Source organism: Vidua chalybeata, chromosome 3 (genome assembly GCF_026979565.1).
Source record: "Vidua chalybeata isolate OUT-0048 chromosome 3, bVidCha1 merged haplotype, whole genome shotgun sequence".
NCBI classification, from domain to species: Eukaryota; Metazoa; Chordata; class Aves; order Passeriformes; family Viduidae; genus Vidua; species Vidua chalybeata.
The window spans coordinates 31,733,904-31,752,443 of record NC_071532.1 but is presented as its reverse complement, the minus strand read 5'-3'; the positions used below and the strand labels follow the sequence as shown (position 1 = coordinate 31,752,443).

The 18,540-nt window shown below is 43.2% G+C and overlaps 2 protein-coding genes and 1 long non-coding RNA gene across 4 annotated transcripts in view; 2 read left to right on the top strand and 1 right to left on the bottom strand.

Moving 5' to 3' along the window:
• Positions 1-5,628, top strand: part of PARP1 (poly(ADP-ribose) polymerase 1) — a 30,928-nt gene extending 25,300 nt beyond the window's left edge. Inside the window, exons 18-23 of the mRNA XM_053939190.1 lie at positions 539-637; positions 1,179-1,331; positions 1,618-1,745; positions 2,111-2,172; positions 3,244-3,358; positions 4,791-5,628. Coding sequence (XP_053795165.1) covers positions 539-637; positions 1,179-1,331; positions 1,618-1,745; positions 2,111-2,172; positions 3,244-3,358; positions 4,791-4,872 — 639 coding nt within the window. The 3' untranslated portion in view covers positions 4,873-5,628. The remainder of the gene's footprint in view (positions 1-538; positions 638-1,178; positions 1,332-1,617; positions 1,746-2,110; positions 2,173-3,243; positions 3,359-4,790) is intronic.
• A 2,916-nt stretch (positions 5,629-8,544) lies between these two features.
• Positions 8,545-11,240, bottom strand: LOC128785627 (uncharacterized). Of its 2 annotated transcripts, none has more exons than XR_008429954.1 (3): positions 10,999-11,240; positions 10,757-10,918; positions 8,545-9,115 (listed from the first exon to the last, which is right to left on the bottom strand). It is a non-coding gene; the product is annotated as an uncharacterized LOC128785627 (long non-coding RNA). The 2 variants fall into 2 exon arrangements; XR_008429955.1 differs by having other exon boundaries at positions 10,757-10,851.
• A 54-nt stretch (positions 11,241-11,294) lies between these two features.
• Positions 11,295-18,540, top strand: part of LIN9 (lin-9 DREAM MuvB core complex component) — a 38,463-nt gene continuing 31,217 nt past the window's right edge. Inside the window, exon 1 of the mRNA XM_053939392.1 lies at positions 11,295-11,373. Coding sequence (XP_053795367.1) covers positions 11,295-11,373 — 79 coding nt within the window. The remainder of the gene's footprint in view (positions 11,374-18,540) is intronic.

Sequence of the window (18,540 nt, the reverse complement as noted above, 5' to 3'; positions counted from 1 at the left end):
CACCTGGAGAAAAGAAAGCTCAAGGGATATTGTATCAATAGCTACGAATACCTGATGGGAGAAAGAAGGCAAGAGGACAGAGGCAGACTTTCTTCAGTGATTTCCAGTGACAAGAGGCAATGGACACAAATTGAAATACAGGAATTTGTGTTTAAACAAAAAGAAAAAGCTTTTGTTATTGATGTTGTTTGGTTTGGGTTTTTTAGTTTGTTTACTCTGACAGCAGTCAAACACTGGAAAAGGTTGCCCAGAGAGGCCATGGAGGCTCTCTTCTTGGAGGTGTTGAAAGTTGGACTGGACTGAGTGATTGACCCTTCTTTGTGTAGTGGAATTGAAAATCATCTAATTTCCAGCATTGTCTCAGACATTCTGTGGCTGTCTGTATATCTGTGCTTCTTCTCTAACTAGGAATGTGTTTCCACTTAAATGGCTGTGGAGGTTTAAAGGGGGTGGTTGCAGGCATAGTGTGGATGTTGTCATGTTCTAAGATGGCTACTAGTTTGTTTGCTGAGGAAACTTCTCATTTGTCTCTTTGCAGGTTGTTGACAAAGATTCAGAAGAAGCCAAGATTATCAAACAATATGTGAAGAACACTCACGCTGCTACCCACAATGCATATGACCTCAAAGTTGTGGATGTAAGCTGGGCAATAATGGGGTTTATCTTTGGGAAGATGGACTCTCCTAAGTTGACTTGCTTGTTTGCAATTGCCTTATATTTTTGAGTAACTTACCCATTTTCCTCTGTTGAAGGGGTGATTTGCTAGAACGTTTTTTTTAAATTACAATAGCAGAAGTCTAGGCAGAGATGAATCTAATGAGGTGTTTTTGCTTTGGTGTTTTTATTTTAATTTAATTTGCCTCAAAGGGAAGGTGGAGGAGTAATCATCTGAAATTGAGCCTTAGTTCATTGAATGATTTTTTCAGAAAAATAGAGCCTCATGAAAATGCAGAAGAAAATGTGGAGAAGTAATCAACAAGAAGAACCGCGTGATTGCTGCTACCTCTTTTTTGCTAGCCAATTACAAACACTAAAACCCATCCCAATCAATTTCCCTAGCAGATCAATGTACATTGCAGATTGTATGATTTTTTTTTTCTCCCCTCTGATGAGTTGCATGAAAGTAATGGTTTATTTGCTTGGTTATTCTTTTCCTCCTATCCTCTTTTGAACTGAAGATCTTCAGGATTGAGCGTGAGGGGGAGAGCCAGCGTTACAAGCCCTTCAGGCAGCTCCACAACCGCCAGCTGCTGTGGCACGGCTCCCGCACCACCAACTTCGCTGGGATCCTCTCGCAGGGTCTGAGGATAGCTCCTCCTGAAGCTCCTGTGGTAGGTGAAATAGCTTCTCTGGTTGCCTACATCTCTGTGCCCAGAGATGGCCACAGGCAGGGACAACATAAAGAAGGGAATTTCTGTGTGGGGAGCCCCCTGTGTTATCTGCCACCATTTAGACAACATCGTGTCCCCCGAGTGAGGTGCGCATTGGGGTCCACAGGAACTTGAGTTGTACCTTTGCTCTCCTGGGAGCCCAACCAGGTGGATTCAATGCTGCCTTTGGGTTATTTTATTGCCCCTGTTTTATTTATTTATTAATTTATTTATTTCCTTCTTGCAGACTGGCTACATGTTTGGGAAGGGCATCTATTTTGCAGACATGGTATCCAAGAGTGCAAACTACTGTCACACATCTCAAGCTGATCCCATAGGTTTAGTACTACTGGGAGAAGTTGCCCTTGGAAATATGTACGTAACTTACAACGAGTATCTGCCAAATGTGCTTAATACATCCTCATAGAAGGTGATGCTAAGATCGCAAGCCTTCTCTTCAGTGTGAAGAAGCATGTGTTTTTACTTCAGAAACAAGATGTGGTTTTTCTTACAATAACAGCTATTGTTGCAGGTCTAGCTGAATCTTGTAAAAAATGCCAACATCATTAAAATTAGTAACCAAGACAAAGAAAGTTGGAGTTCCAGAAGACTAGAATTTAGATTAACTTTACATTAACTCATCATAAACTAAAGCCTGAAAAATTTGTGATTTTTTTTTTTTCACTAAGATAGCTTAAGACAAATGTTAAGTGCTATTGTGTGTTCTTTGTGCTGTCCAGGTATGAACTAAAGAATGCTTCCCACATCACAAAGTTGCCCAAGGGAAAACACAGTGTCAAAGGTAAGCATTAGTTGTTGTCATCAGTAATCTGTAGTTGATGGCAGACTTGGTTGTGGCGCTCTTCTTAGTGAAGAGAGCTGAACTCACTTCTTAGCTGTACATCCTTTAAGAAGTTGCATAATGTTATCCTTTAGTTGCATCAGGATGTGTATGGGGTGTTTTAAGATGCAGGTTAATACACTTGGAGTGTTAAGACTGAAGGTGCTGAAGTTCAGGAGGGAACTTCTATTTGATGTTACACTTGAGAAAATATAAAGTACATTCTCCAACTTCTTACTCGCTTTCATCGTAACAATACTGTGTATTTTAGAAGAGAGATTAATAGATCAGAAGAGTAATTGTTTAGCTTCCAAAGTGGCTTAGAAGCTTGGACAGAAGGGAAAAGCTAGGAATAAAAGTTCAGATGGAACAACTGCTCTCATTACACTTCTATCTGCAAAAAGTGTCATATATTGAAAAAGAAGATGAGAGAAAAGACTTAGCTGTCTAACTCAAGCAAAATAAATGGTAATTATGACTGTCTTCTGTACCGAGATGGGAGAATGAAGAAAAGTATCTTCAGTAATGAGTGGCTTATCTTAAACTATTCATTTTGAGAATCTTAAAAATAGGTTGCCTAAAAGAGAATAAAAATTGATTTTGCACCTTTTTCTATACATACTACTCATGTTCTTATGGATATCAAATCAGATTTATATTGAAAATATTAATGAGAATAAGAATTGGTTTGTTGTACTTGTCTGAAAATGCTGCGATGTACATGTTTTCATTAATGGAGTTAGGATATGAGAGCTACAAATCTGTTCTGGTTTAGCTTTGATCATATAGATTAGACAATTAACAATTCAAAGTCTAAAATTCTCATTTTTAATGTAGCAGAGTACAACTGCCATAAATATGGTGATGCTGAATTGAATAAACAAACTGTATTTTTCATGTTCTGTTGAAGATACTTCTACACTTGATTTGAAAGTATATGTGAAGTAGTATTTGGCTGGCTGGATCATTTTCTTCTTGTGCAAAGTCTGTTTGCCTCCTCGATTTGTAACTAATGTTGTTTTCCCTTTCTAGGCTTGGGCAAAACCGCGCCTGATCCCACAGCCACGACCACCCTTGGTGGCGTGGAGGTTCCCTTAGGGAATGGGATCTCCACAGGAATTAATGATACATGTCTTCTGTATAATGAGTATCCTTTGCTGTTACATTGGCTGCACACAGTGTTTGAGTGTTGCTGCATTTGCAGGAACTCACTAAGGCCAGTTAGGAGTTTTGCCTCACTGTGTTTTGTTTTGTTTAGATCTGCTTTGAGGAGTATTTGCAGACAATCTCTTCTGCAAGGGGGATGATTTTACAGTTGCTGCACTTAAATTGTCATTCTGCAAAAAAAGGAAGTGATACACATACCAATAGCTGTTCCCAACAGGAACAAAATTTACTGGAGTGGTCAGGCAAAACTGCCCTGTAGTGTCTTGCCCAGACATGTGCCAGGACAGGGGGAGGGGAATGCAGCCTGTGGTTGCTCATTGCTCCAGTCTGGTTTCTCCCTCATGGTGCTGTGGTAGGCCAGCTTGGCCAGGAAGAGGTGGGGGAGCCAGCTCTGTGCTCTTGCACTCTCTCAGCCCATCTTTTATGTTCCCTAGACCTCTGCAGGTGTTGAGGTATGGCCCAAATGCCCAGCAGAGATGCAGCCATTAAGTCTCTTTCTAGGCAGAAGTGCCTCCAAATCAATTAGTGCTTTAAATCCACAAGAGGTCATAAGAATGCAAATAAGTGATGTCTAAGGTCCAGCTCGCTTTCTTCACTGCCAGTGAAGCAGGTAACCCAGTAATGCAATCTTTGGGTTTGTAGAAATTGCCTTTGGCCTTGCTGAGCTGTTTTCCTCCTACAAGGAGTCTGGGCAACACAACTCATGGCAATACTGGTTTTATCTTGAGTTTTCTTGCATACACCATTGTCAGATGATGAGCTATAATACAGTTTATATTGGCTAGTTGAGGTAACATGATGTGTATTTATTTTGTTTTGCACTTTGGGATTAGAGGTAAGTTTGAGGCCTAAAGCATTGTGAAACAAATAGATGAGCTGGGACTGTCTCTGGAAAAATAAGAATGACGCTGGCAATCATTGTAGAGCTCTTCTCTGTGATTCCAGTTTGGTTTTTTTAGTGGGAAATTAAGAAGGCATTAATGACTCTGTGCTGGAAGGTAGCAATAGAACTGCAATTACAATTGTAAATTCTGGGTCTGAATCTGTAGCTCTCATTTAAGCTATATGACTCTTCTACCTAGATATCAAGAGAGAGATGTGTTACTCTGACAAAAAATAATTTTCAGGAGCTACAGCCCCATATCTAAGTCAGTTCACCTGCCTGTCAGTCAGGATTCCTGCTGCACTGTTCTCCACAGAACATAATTGCTTGTTCCTAACTATTGTATAAAACATTTTCAGATTCATAGAAAAGTCAGATTTAAAGCTTTGTGGTTTGAGCTCTTAGAATTGGTTAATCACCCAGGTATCTGTATGGTAACTTAAGTTCAAAGGTGACGTTCACTGTATTTTGAGGTTTTTCTGTGTCATTAATATCAACTGCTGTAATTATTCCTTAACATTCTTCCCAGATATATTGTGTATGATGTTGCTCAGGTAAATCTGAAGTACCTGTTGAAACTGAAATTCAACTATAAGACATCACTCTGGTGAACAGTATTTAGAAGCCCTGTTAGAGTTATACTGTAGTTACACTATAGCGTTGACTTCTGACATGCTTATGCATTGACTTCTCTTACCAAGATATCAAGAGCTAAACTGCAGAAGAAATTACTAAATCCTATTTAGTACAACACTTATTGAAAGTTTTATATAAAAAGTGTGGCAATACATGGGCCTGAATTCTGATGAGAAAAGTACCTGGTTTTGTTTTTTACCACTTCTGATTCTGGTGCTTTAAGTGTTTCTTTTAATTGACCAAACTGACAAGAAAGAAAAAAGGAAATTATTCTGGTGTTCTTAGCCAAACAGAGCTGGGCAAGAGCAGGAGAAGGAACTTGAGCATGTTTGTGGTACTTGCTCTGTTAAGATTCCCCCTTGTTTAAGATACTCTTTTTCAGTTTTCACTTGACTAAATGATAAATGTGCATTTATTTTGAGGTAAAAAAATAAAAGCTAATTTCATACTAACAGTTTTATGTTTCAAAACTTCCAAATTGTTTTGGTTTTGAGTCATAATTTAAATGTATTTGGTAGAATGTTCTTAAACATGGTATCTCTCTTAAGGATCTAATGCCAAATACTGAAATCTGTAGTCATGTTTCCGGAAGTTACGGTGAAATTAAAATTTGGACTTTCCACTGAGACTTCATCTGTCAACAGTTGGTGTGGTAAACATGGAAAATGAGCTTGTGGCTGTTTGAATTTAGTATTAGCCCCAATAAACCTCCTTTAAATACCTGCCTTCGACATGATGTAAGTTGGTTGTTGTAGACTCACATCCTAACAAAGCTGTAAGTTGAGTTTGGGCTCAAGCTTCATTCAGCAAGACCTGGAGTGAGGTCTGCTGATACGCTGTCGGTGGTGTTGAAATCTCTGTCTCAAAAGAGCTATACAAACTGATAATTTCAATGTTTCATGACATTTGTTACTTCTCACTTTTAGTTATTGAGCAATATGGGAGCACTTTAACCATAAAGCAACATCAGATTGTTCTCTTCAAAAATTACTGATTTCTCTGAGGCATTACAGAAAGAGATGGCTAATTCCCAAGAAGGGGACAGTTCAAGCTCATTCTGACAGTTGTGACTTCAGCCTTTAGTAACCTGTGTTGGAACAGCAGATCTTTTTCCTAAAATGATGTCGTATCCCAGGGCCTTTTGTAAAAAGAGTTAAACCAAAGTGATTGCTAATGGTGCAGGTCTTCCTAGGACTCCTGAATGAGAAGAGAATGAAGACTGATAGATGAAAAATAAAGCTGTTTTCAGGGAGAAAAGGAAATGTAGAAGTACTGGGTAAGTTGTATGGCTCGTAGACAGCTGAACAGAAAAAATTGATTGAGGTTGGTGATTATGGATTCTGAGAGGAAGTGAGGAGAGTAGCCTGTCTTATGCCTCTTAAGTAGCTTAACCAGTGGCTAATCATTGTTTTGCTTCCAAAAATCCCTTTTGGTAAGTCACTTAAGTATGATGTTGTCAGTCTCTGAAAGAGAACATGAGAACTTCTTCAATTTAGTTAAAAGATAGATAATTTTTCCCCCTCTAAAAAAGCAGTTTACAGTTCAGTTTGGGACCAGGAGTTGAAGGCAGCACAAGCAAGTGCATCCCAAGCTGTCCCTAACCTCACAAATACAGCAGGAAAAGCTACAGGCCTTTCTGAAGAGGCAGCAGATGCCCTTTGGGGACTGTGGGAGAGCCCTGTCACCGTCCTGCAGTGAAATCTGATGTCAGTCCAGGTGCTGCTTCTGCTGCCAACTTGTCCAAGCAGAGCAGATGCACTCTCCTGGGGGTGGGCGCTGGTGCCGCTGGACCCAGCGGATGAACAGCCTCTCCCCGGGGCCAGGCTGGGAGGAGCAGCATGTGCCAGTCACTGAAAGCACTGCTTTGGCAGTAGGAGCACAGAGCAGAGCTGCATGAATAGGCAGCCCCATTTCTGTCAAAAGCACTTGAAAGGAACGGCTTTTCAAGACATTAAGTCCCATGACATCCTGTGCTTTTTCAGGGGAGACATGTTGAGAAGTGGCTTCTGATCTAAATGTTAGACTACCAAAAGCAGCAATTTATAAATATTTAACCATTTTGTCTTTATTTGGCATGGCTGCAGGCTCTGTTGTACAGTGGCTCACAGACATTAAGATAGTCCTTGCAGTTAATTGAAGGAAGCCAGCCTAGGCTTACTGATTGGCAGTCAGTGTAAATTCTTTGTGACTTGCTTGAGTTCATGCAGGGAAAAAATGTCTGAGAAAAAAAATTCAAGCACAAGTTGCCCATCCTGGTAATTTAGCTATAAAACAAAGACATTCTGCCCCTGCCTCCCTTCAGTTTCTAATCAGCAGAAAGTGGGGGGGAAATCCCCAAACAAATAATTTCTATATGAAAAAGACCTCTGGACACATGAAACTTTGTCAATGCCATAAATAATTGTACTCCTGTTCTTAAATGAGGCCTGCAGTGTTTGTAACTACTGAGGTCTCTGCTTCAGCTTGCTTTCTGGGAAACTGTTACAGACCTCACTCTGTGAATTCTGGGGACATAATGATGTAATTGTCTGCTGAAGTGTTATTGCAGCCAATTTATATCCCACTTAGTGTTTTGCCTGAAATGCTTTTATGTATGTGTTGAGGCCCCTAACTTAGTCCATTATACTCACACTCCTGTTATGCCCATAAAAATAGTTTCCACTGTTGTGGAGTACATGTATCTGAACAAGAGCTTGTGTGTGCTTTAACTTTAAAATTAATGCCAGACTGCTTCTCCAGAAATGGTCATTTTGGAGATGAAGTGGCACCTGTGAGAAGAAATGCAGATGTAGGTCCCAGCCAAGATGAGTTGCTGTGATGATTTGAATTTGTTCTAGTGTGAAGTTAGCATGTGGGTCTGTTGTGGGCATTGCAGATCACTTCCACAGAAGTGAGATACACAGGGACAGGCAAGGAGAGAAGAAGGAATGACTTCCTAACAACTCAAAGGGGAAACTACTACACCCCCTCATTAAAGAGTCTAATTTCATAATGTGATTAATGCAGCAGGACTCAGACTTCACAAGAAGGTACTTCAGTGACTAAAGAGCGCTCTCTTCTGCCAGCTGTCTGTGCTTTTCTTCCTACTGCCAGGGCCTGCCTAGGGGAGATGAGAAAATGACAGCATAGCTGTCCCCTGGCCGCAGCACTACCTGCTCTTTGCTGATAGGACTCTGAATGCATTGGTCAGTAGGTGGTGTAACCCATGTCTTACTATCATCTGCAGCAACTGAGGAGCAATGGGAGCGTGGCAGTGCTCTCTGCAGCATTTCAGCACACACCATTAGGAGCAGTTGCCTAACGTGACCCTGGCGAGAGCGAATGGCAGCAGTGCAGCCATTTAGAGACCTCCCTCCAGCTATGCCACGCAGGTGAGTCAGCAGCACCTAAGGCAGGTTGTTGGCAGCGAGAACATGTTTTCAGTCACCCTGCCTGTCAGAAGAGTTGTGTCATTTCCACATCACCCAAGTGCAAACTGCACGTTTGCCAGCATGGTAAAAGGATGCACTGAAAACATTGTGTGTCTGTGTGCACGCTGACCAATGGCCCTGGCTGGGTCTTTGTAAATAGGGTCGCATTTGTGTGACTTGGGAACAGCGAGCACAGGACAAATGAAAAACCAGAACACGGAGATACTGCAGCGTTCATTAAAGGCCAAGATGTAAAAGGTTCTTTATCCAGGAATCATAATACAGTGTTGATTGTTACCCTTTCAACATAGTAGATGGTAATGGCTTCTGTTAAATATTTTCCAAGTGCAGCTGTTGGAATGAAATGAAGGAATAATCATCACTGTGCTGAAGTCTACCTCCACACCTGTTAATTTGTGAGATGATTGGCAGGAGATGTTTGGCGAGGGGGAAAATCTCACGTTTTTCATCTAGTTTTGTTGCAGTCTACAAAGATGCCCTGAAAGGCCCTGAATTTGTTTCCTTTTTCTTTTTTCCCTTGTAGAAATTCACACTCTTGAGGACTGTTGCGAAATGTTATTGTGTTGTAGAACACTTTTCACCCCTCCCATGCAAAGCCCTTGCTCAGGGAAAGCTGCAGCATCGGGGTGGCTCTGGGCAACCCTGGCAGCCACACCTGATTACAAGGTTTACAAAGCACAGCAGTAAAAACTTGGCTAGTGATCGGTGTCTTCTGTCAGCTGTGGAAGTCTCCGTGTCGCCAGTCTGAGCTGAGCATTACCATGCCCTTGGAGCAAGGGGAGCACAGCTGAAATACAGAGAAATATTGGTGTCATTAACATGTTGTTTAACTGAGCCTGGAAGGTCTGGTCCATGTCAGGTGTTTTGGGTGGTGGAACTGTTTTATTAAAAGGGGAAAATTGTGCAGGATTTAATGTTCAGGGGAGGGGGGTTGGTGTTTGATGTAGCACAGATTACTATTTAGTCGTATTTTGTTACTAGTTTCTGTAGCGTTGTGCCTACAGTGCTTTGCAACTGTCTACTGTAGCAGCTTTCTTTGGAGCTGTGCAGTATGGAAAGCTCTGACTGAAGTGTCTTAGGCCCTTTGGGGGCTAAGGGGAGGGAAAGCTGTTTAAACAACCTTTCAAAATGACCTGAAAAGGGGGCTGGAAATGCAAGCTAGGCTTTGTATTTTCTTTTTCCTCTTTTTTTTTTTATTTCTTTTTTTAGCTCTGCTACAATGTACATAGAAAGCCCTGGGGGAAATTTCTAAAGCATTTCACTCAGTTTGTTTCTTCACTTAAAAACTGGCTTTTTTCCTTCCCCTTGAGCACAAGGGCAGCATTGATTTTATATATTTGTGTGTTAAAATTGTTTAATAACATGACCTATATCCTGGCCCTCTCAACCTGCTAGAGTGCCTAGTCATCTGAGTTCATTAGCAAATTAAGAACACAAATTAAACTCTATTCCATGTCCCAAGATAGACATTTTCTGTATTGTGTAGAATCTTTGGTTTCACCTAGGTGCTTTCAAAGAGCTGCATACAACCAGGAATAGCATCTATTTTGTATTACACCACTGTGCTCTTGACAATATGTTTAACATGTGACAAAGACTTAGCCTTTACTAAGATAGACTGTTTATTTATTTTGAGGCTCAATTTGCATTTTCATATTTATTTTTATATCTTAAAAAAAAGAATTTTGGTTGGTATAATAGCAATAGACACCATTATCAAAGCCAAATATCAACACCTATGTAGAGAGTCTGGTCCATGAGCAATTAAGGTGCTTGTGGTTCATGATGCTATTTCCATGCTTGTATTTCTTGATGCAGAAGCTTTAGAATTCACTGTGATGCAGAGATCTAAGAAAACTACACAAAAAAACCCCACTGCTGCTGCTTGAAGAAAGCTATCAGGGGTGAGATGGTGGAGGGCAGGCCAAGACAAGGAGCTTGTTAGGCAACAGCAACCCACTTCTGGGGTTTCTTGGCTTTCCCTGGCACCGGGTGAGAACAAGTGAGACCTTGACCTTCAGGCCTTGGGCTCGGTGAGCATTTCAGCCGGCTTTTGGGCGGGGTGCCACAGGCTGTGACAGCAGGGCCAGGGCTGGCTGGGCCGGGACTGTTGTGATCCCTTACTCCTGCAGCCTCACCTCTGCAGTTTTTTATGAAAAGCGACTAGGAAAACGGGCACAGTTTAGCCAAAAGTTATTACTCAGTGAAGGAGGATGGGCATAACGTAATGGGGTTGTTAAAGACTCAAATCACCCTTTGGTGATTTGGGGTGACCCTTTGTGACAGCCAACACCTCCCCGCCCTTTCCCCCCATCCTGAACTGCCAATCACCCAGTCCCCCTCATCCCGCATCGTAAGAATGACAGGGAACTGCTGGAGTGAGTTTAGAGGAGGACCATGGTGATGGTAAGAGGACTGGAGCACCTACCCTATGACAACAGGCTGAGAAAGCTGGGGCTCTTCAGGCCTGGAGAAATTTGTGTGAAGACCTCATGGAAACCTTCCTGTATCTGAAGGGGAGCTCTAAGGAAGCCAGACAGGGACTGTCAGGAACTGTAGTAGTGACAGGACAACGACTAATGGGTACAAACTGAAAGAGGGGGAAAATTAGGTTAGGTATTAGGAAAAAAGTCTCTACTGGGAGCGTGGTGAGACAATGGAACAGGTTACCGAGAGCAGCTCTGGCTAGCCCAGGCCTGGAGGCGTTCAAAGCCAGTTTGGATGGGGCTCTGAGCAACCTGGAAGGCGCCCTGGCCAGTGGCAGGGAATTGGAAGTACTCCTTAGCGATGGTGGTGTGGTCCCGCCAGGCTCCGGGACGGCGCTGTTCCCTTTCCGCCCTGCCGAGCCCGCTCCTGCCCCGGGAGCGGCGCGCGGGCCCCGCCGCCCGGCCCCTCACGGCCCGAGGGCGGAGGCCCCGCCCCGCGCGCGCGCCCGCCGCGCGTCCGGCCCCGTCTCCTCCCCCAGAATGCCCCGCGCCAGGCAGCCTTTGAAAAAGCGGCGCGGCTCGTTCAAGATGGCGGAGCTGGATCAGCTGCCTGACGAGAGTGAGTAGGGACCGGTGCCCCCGCTCCCGCCGCCCCCTCGTCCCGGCGGGACACCCGCGCCGCGTCCTGCCGCCCGCCCGCCTCCCTTCTTCGCTCCCTCCCTCCCGCCGCGGGCGCTGTGCGGGGCCGAAGCCCGAGCCTCCTCCCTGGCAACCGGGCCGGCCCGGCCCCCCCCCCCACCCCCTCGCCGCCGCCCCTCCCGAGCGAGGCCCCGGCCCGAGCGGCGGGCGGGGAGCTCCGTCCCGAGGGTGCGACCCCCGCCGCCCTCGGGGGTGCCGGGGCTGGGCCCCCCGCCTCGCCCGGGCGGCACCTGCCGGGCAGGCGGGGCGGGAAGCGGGAGCCGGGCGGGGCGCAGTGACAGCCCGCCCTGCCCGCGGGGGTCGGGGCAGTGCGGGGGAAGGAGCGTCCTGTCCCGGGGAAGGGTGAGCTGCCCGGCGCTCCGGACCTGGCTGTCGCCCCTAGGGGCCAGAAGGGCTTGTGTATTCGTAGCCTGTGCCGTGCACGGTGCGAGCAGCTCCGCAGGGCTGGGGGTGAGGGCATGCACACACTGTGTCTAGGGGCACTGATGAATGTGCAGGGAAGAGCTCAGAGACCTTGTGTTGTGTGTCAGAAGCAGAAACCTGGCTGTACTGGAAGACAGCGTGTAAACATGTGTTTTCATGCCTTCAGTTCTGTATATCTGCACCTCGAGTGCTGTGTCCAATTCTGGGCCCCTCACTGCTAAAAGGACATGGAGGTGCTGGAGAGAGTCCAGAGAAGGGGAATGGAGCTGGGGAAGGGTCTGGAGCATGAATCTCATGAGGAGCAGCTGAGGGGGCTGCGGGTGTTTAGCCTGGAGAACAGGAGGCTCAGGAGTGACCTTATCGCTCTCTACAACTCCTGAAAGGAGAGTGTAGCCGGGTGGGGATTGGCCTCTTCTCCCAGGCAACAAACGAGAGGGCATAATGTCAAGCTTCAGCAGGGGAAGTTTAGATTGAACGTTAGGGGGAATTTCTTCACTGAAAGGGTGATTGGACATTGGAATGGGCTGCCCAGGGAGGTGATGGAGTCATTGTCTAAGGAGGTGTTTAAGGAAAGACTGGATGTGTCAATTAGTGCTGTGGTCTAGTTGACATGATGGTGTTTGGTTAAAAGCTGGACTCCATGGTCTCAGAGGTCTTTTTTAACCTCATTGATTCTGTGATCTCCATAGGGTTTGCGTGGATGTTGTTTTGAAAGAGCGCAAGGATTTAATAAAAACGTAGCGTAGCTAAAAACCAGACATGTGTTGCTGTATGTGTGGATTCATGCACAAAGTACTTGAGTGTTACAGAAAAGGAAATTATTCAATGTAAAATGGGTCTAGCTGCCATCTTGATATGTCCTCTTACAAACTGTGAACTGCCAAGCTAAAACTAGGCCATTTACTAGTTTCAATAGATGTGCACAGAACAGGGCAGACATCTTTTGGTGACACTGTTTTGTTCAGCACCACACAAGTTCATCAAGTTACCAATTCTTCCATATCCTAAGAATCTCAGAGAGAGGTGACTCAGAGTGGAAATGTTGCTTCTGGCTGCTCCATGTGAGTCTTTGTTACAGCTCCAACAACTGTCAGGAGAAAAATTGGTTAATGTGCCCACATGACTGGTGTCATTGTGTTAACTGAACAGATTTATGGAGGATCATCATAAATTATGGATAGAGCTGACATTCTTAACTTAGCGCAGCTCAGTCATGGATGCTGTGCTGCATTTAGAGACTGATTAATACAAGTCATGGGCCACTTGATATGACTGTAATTAATAATTAGCTGTGGTTTATTGCTTATTAAATGAACTTTCCCTGTTCACTAGAATGGGCAATGTTTAAGTTACTGTTCCTCCATTTGCCTTGCCCATTTTCCAGAGAAAGCACTGTGTGTTTGAAGAAGTTAACGTAAGGATGAAAAATAACTTCTCTGTCACTTTTATATTGCCTGCAGTGACATCAGGAAGGTTTGACAGATCTGTCACTTCACCTGTAGCAGATACCATAGTAGAGTGTGTGACTCAGTTTCCCTTAGGACTGGGCTATGCTGGTGACCCTTGCCAGCTGCATCGGTGTTACAGTCTCTGCTTGGCAGGTGAAGCAGACACTGTGTAGTTGTTTGTAAAGGCAGTAAACTTCTGCTGTGCTTTGACCTTAAGGTTTGTATTTACCTACATTTGGTGCAAGTCAGGGGTGTTTTCCATCAGACAGGGGGGTTCATGCTTTCTGTAGCACTGCTGAACTGCTGGAATTGTGAAAGTTTCAAGGAGTGGCTGCATTGTGCTTCTATTCCTATGCTCTCCAGTTTTGGTGATCTGGATGTTTTCAAATTACACTAGTTACTGCAACACATAGTTCTTTCATTTCCAGTCCTGTACTTAAAATTAAGATGTAAACTTAGTCCTGGCTAATTTAGCACTGACTTCATGCAGCTCTCAGTCTGCAGCTTAACGTATAAAGGATTATAACAGTAAGTATTGCAAAATTGGTTTTGGAATATTCTTATGTATAAATAGAAGTTCCAAAAAAAGTTGGAATAGTTCATTGCTAAGAGCCTTTGAGATTTATGCATCACCCCTGTGAATTTTCTCCAACATAGTTTATAGTAAAGTAGGAGACCATAGCTGAGCTTTCACATAAAAATAATTACCAGTAAACACAGCATACTTGGTGACAAGAAAACTGATAATTCGCTGTATGGTAAGAACCACACAGTTTTACTTTCAGATTGGATGTCTGATGAAGTGGAATTTGTCCCAGAGTATTCTAATAGCACCTACTTGCCCTCTGGCAGGTTCTGTAATGCAGCTGGGCAGTGACTGTTCTTTAACCCAGGAGTGAGATAAATGTAATGCACCCAGTTGTCTCTCGTGAAATGTACTTGTTTTATCTGCTAAAGTTGCTGTTTTGTTCTTCTCTAAAGCTGCTATTCTGTCCATATAAAACAGTGAGAGGCTTCATGTTGACAGCCTGAAATGGTGCCTAAGTTTACATGGATTTCTTGTAGTTTGAGGCCTTTCCTGTGCTGCCAGGGGAGAGCCATGCAGTAATTTGGGATGCAGGTGAAGAAAGAACAAATCTGTGGCAAATCCTCTAGCTGAAAAAGTCTAGGATATTAAAGGTCCCAATTGCAGAAATACTTCAAATACTAATAATTTGATTTATATTTTGAAGACAAAAAATTGTTTCTGCAGGCTGTTGGGTCGGTGCCCAATGAGTGACTAATTTTAGTCAATGCCATTTTTTTCCTTCTTCTTATCTCCTGGTAACTTTGCAGTGGAGGTAAATGGTGGGCAGCCTTGGTGCTGCAGACCAGATGGCTTTTTCTCTCTGTCTCAGAAGAGGGAATCAGTGGATTGTATTGGAGTATACATAATGCTGCCCTGTCTCCTGCTACTGGTAATAGCAATCTGATTTGTGGGCTGCATGGTTCTAAAGCTTGTGCAGTGAAGCTGAGGGGAAGCTCTGATGTGAAATGAACTTTCTGCTGAGGTGAGACTCTGCTAAAACAGACAGCACGTGCAGATGTGACTAAAGATTGTCCTGGTCCCGCCGGAGGTAGAGCTCTGCCAAGAGCAGCACAGGCAAAGCCACCTCTTGGTGCATCCTTTGGTACAAGCTGGTCTGAGGGAAGAGGATGCTGCCATCTGCTCTGTAGAAGGGAGAGGGAGGTGCCATTTCTAACAGGAGGCTGCTAACTCAGGAATCAGGGGCATGGGGCTGTGCCAGCAGCGAAACACCGGAGTGCAGCATTCCTGTGGGCAAACTCCAACCAGCAGCAGGAGAATCAGAGAAAAAAGGCAGATTCCAGGGGTGGTGGGGGTCACGGTTCAACTTTTACAAAATCTGAAGTCAGTGTTTTGCCAAATACCATGTATTGGTAGGCATGGTTGGTGCTGTGCATAGGGCCTTAGGACAGGCAGAAGGGAAGCAGGATAAGGATCTTTCTGCATGGTTTTTTATCACATGGGGGGAGGCTGCAGCATAAGGGCGGCACTTCAAGCATAAATTGTTGTCTTTACCCCCAGCATGACCTTTTGCTGTGGTTCATGGGTCCTCTGCTCTGCTGCTTTCCTAGACAGCTGCAGGAGGTTGTGGCACTTCCATTTTTCAGCCCCAACGGACTGTGAGCCCAGCACTGCTGTGGCCTGGATGTTTGAGACAAAAAAAAATCAACAGAACTGTGCGAGATTGCAGTATTTGGGAGAAGCCTCAAGGTTAGCTGCTATACAGTACTCACAACTAATAGTTTTTGGGATTATTTGTGCTGCCTACCTTTAAAATTGTATGTTACCATGGTATCCGTGTATTGTCCATTATGAGAACGCAATTTCAAAAAGAGGGTTTTGTTATTGTGGTTATTGTCTACAGAAGTCCTGTAGAAGGGTTCACATGGCTGGAAAACCTACTTTCATCCAGTAGTTAAAGTAGGATTTGGAAATATACATATGTCAATTTATTGGTGGGCTCATAACAGGAGGAAAATACTGACTCATGCTTGAAGTGAAAAGTTAGTGTTTATTTATTTATTTATCTCTTCAATGAACCCAAGGTTTGGGGGAAGCCTTAAAACGTCCCCAAAGCCACTTCTCTCTCTGATGTGTGTTTTTTACTTTCAGAGTTTTTCTGAATAAGCTTTCCTTTTAGTGGCCAATTGTTTGAGATGCTTCCTCTGCTGAAACAACTTGTGCCATGCTTGTGTAGATGAATGATCTCTTGGAGGATTAATGACTCAGTTTATAATAAAGGCTCATGTTTTCCCTTCTTCACCAGGAGATTCTTCTGTCACACCATTTTTAGTGCCAGCAATGCAGATTAATTACATAGGTTTTTGAGGTAGCCATGCAACCAGTGTTAAAATAACTGCTCACCTGTGCAAATTTAGACAAAATAGTGTAACAATCTGTAGAGGAAAGGCTTTACATCATGTAATTGCTGATCTGGATCCTAGAATTTTCTATATTGATTTAGATATGCCCCTTTGTGCTCACATATTAGTGAAATCAGTAGCTATAGAACATCCCTGTGGTTACTTGTAACATTTATTTTCAAAATTATCAGCTGTTATAAATTTATTATTAAATTGAAAACACTTTCATAGACCTAATATGCTTGTGTGTGTTCCTGTTTAGATTTTCAAATCAGCAGTTGAGAAGCCACATTTAAACTGCTTTACTTCATCTTAGTACTGAGAATGTTCATCAGGGCATTCACAGCTACCCATATTGAATAGTGGTCAAACTCCTCCTCTTTTGTTCAGTTACAGTGTTTTAATAGGAGGGGAAGCAGTAGGTGCTTGGTTTTAACTTAAACCTGTCTTTTATTTTTCAAAAGGGTAAAAGCTTTTGCACTTTTCTCCTACTCCTCAAAGCCTATCTCCACATCAGAAATACTTTTCGGGAGTTCATATGGCCTCTAGAGCAGATAGAGGAGGTTTTTTAAGATCTCTTTATTGCAGTGCTCTGTGTGTCCTCCCTCCCTGGGAGCAGGAGGCTGGGGCTGGGAAGGATTCCTGGGGACTGTGTGCTCAGAGGGAGCAGCAGTTCAGGACTGGAGGAGCTGTCCATGCTCAGGGACCTGTGCTGGCTGCCGCTGCAGCCTGTGCGTTTCTGAGCCAGCCAGACGTGAAAGCATCAGGGCCCTTGTCGTGCCAGCCTTGGCAGACCTGGGGTGGTTTTAACCTTGGTGGCTTTTTATCAATTTGGTTTTATCTGGACTGGCTGAAAATCATTTCTTGCAAGTGTTACAAAACACATAAATACACTTATTCCTGACTCTTAGCTACTGATGAGCTTCCTGTTGTGATACTATTTAATACCTCATAATCTAGAACACAGTTATTTTTATTGCACATCTGTGGTGCACATATTTTACAGAATCATAGGGGTTTTTTTTCAGAGCCAGGAAAGGCCATTATAATCATCTTGGATTCTTCATTAAACATGCTGGATATACTTGTATTTGAAATTTCTGTGCATCAGTTTCAAGCTTCCTTTTTAGCTACAGTTCTCTCTTTAAAAATGTATTGGTTTAAGATTGGGAGTTACAGGGTACTCAACATGCCTTTTCTTGGTATAGTTACCTAAAATCTGTTAAACTTTGCATTCATTGCTAATCTGAATTATCCAACATAATCTTTCATAAAATAGGTCTAGTTATGCCTTTCCATATAAAAAAAAAAGGCTGCAGAGCTATTTACCCATCTGAATTATCTTCCTTTGTAGATACTTGTGATCAGTGCAGCTCTTGACCTTCTTTGGGAAGAACGGGATAGGAGTGTCTTGACTTTCTCACAATAAAACATATCTTTAGATATTGAAATCCTAGATCTCTGCTGAATCTTTTCCTAATTTTACAGACTTAGTCAAGTGTGAACACTGTGTTCAGGTAATTAATTTACTAACAGCATATGCAGAACACTACTCGGTAGGATAGTAAGACAAAGCTAAGGTAATTTACAGTTTACACTGAAGCCATGTGCCAGTGCCACTGCTGTGCTGAGCTGCCTGTGCTTCCTCCCTAGGTTAAGGGTTTTTTTACTCTCAGTATTAAGAAAGTCACCTTTGAGATCCTCTGAACCTGAAGGAACTGGAAGTAGATTTTAGTTGTAATAACCTGTATGAATCACAGGCCTTATTTCTTGCTTTCCACCCATTTGTTTTTTAAGTGTTTCTGGAAATGAAGTCTGTGTCATTGTCACAATAGATATTTACAATCAAGTGTGTTTGTATTCTACTTTAATCTCTATTTATAATTAAAATGCAGGTTAAAAAGACTGCCTGTGATTATACATTTGCTATTCAGAGCAGGAGTATACAAGATTACTGGCATTCAGTGTGAGGCTAGTATATTATAAATCTAATCATTATTGTAAGTAAAGTCTTGTATAGTTTTAATAAACTTCATCTGTCCTGCATCACTTTGCAGTTTTTGTAGTTCTTGAAATGCTTCTATCTGTATTAAGTGTTGGTTGATTTTTATTGTAACACAATATTACTTCGATCATCATCCTAGTTTCTGGTTTTGTGGTCCTGGTAAGTAATGACAGTACTGCCCAACTAAAAGGAAAACATGGGGAGATGTACCATATTCTTTGGAATTCGGTGTTGTTGCAGGTAGCCCTAAAATCAATATAGAAGAACTTGACAAGAAAAGCCA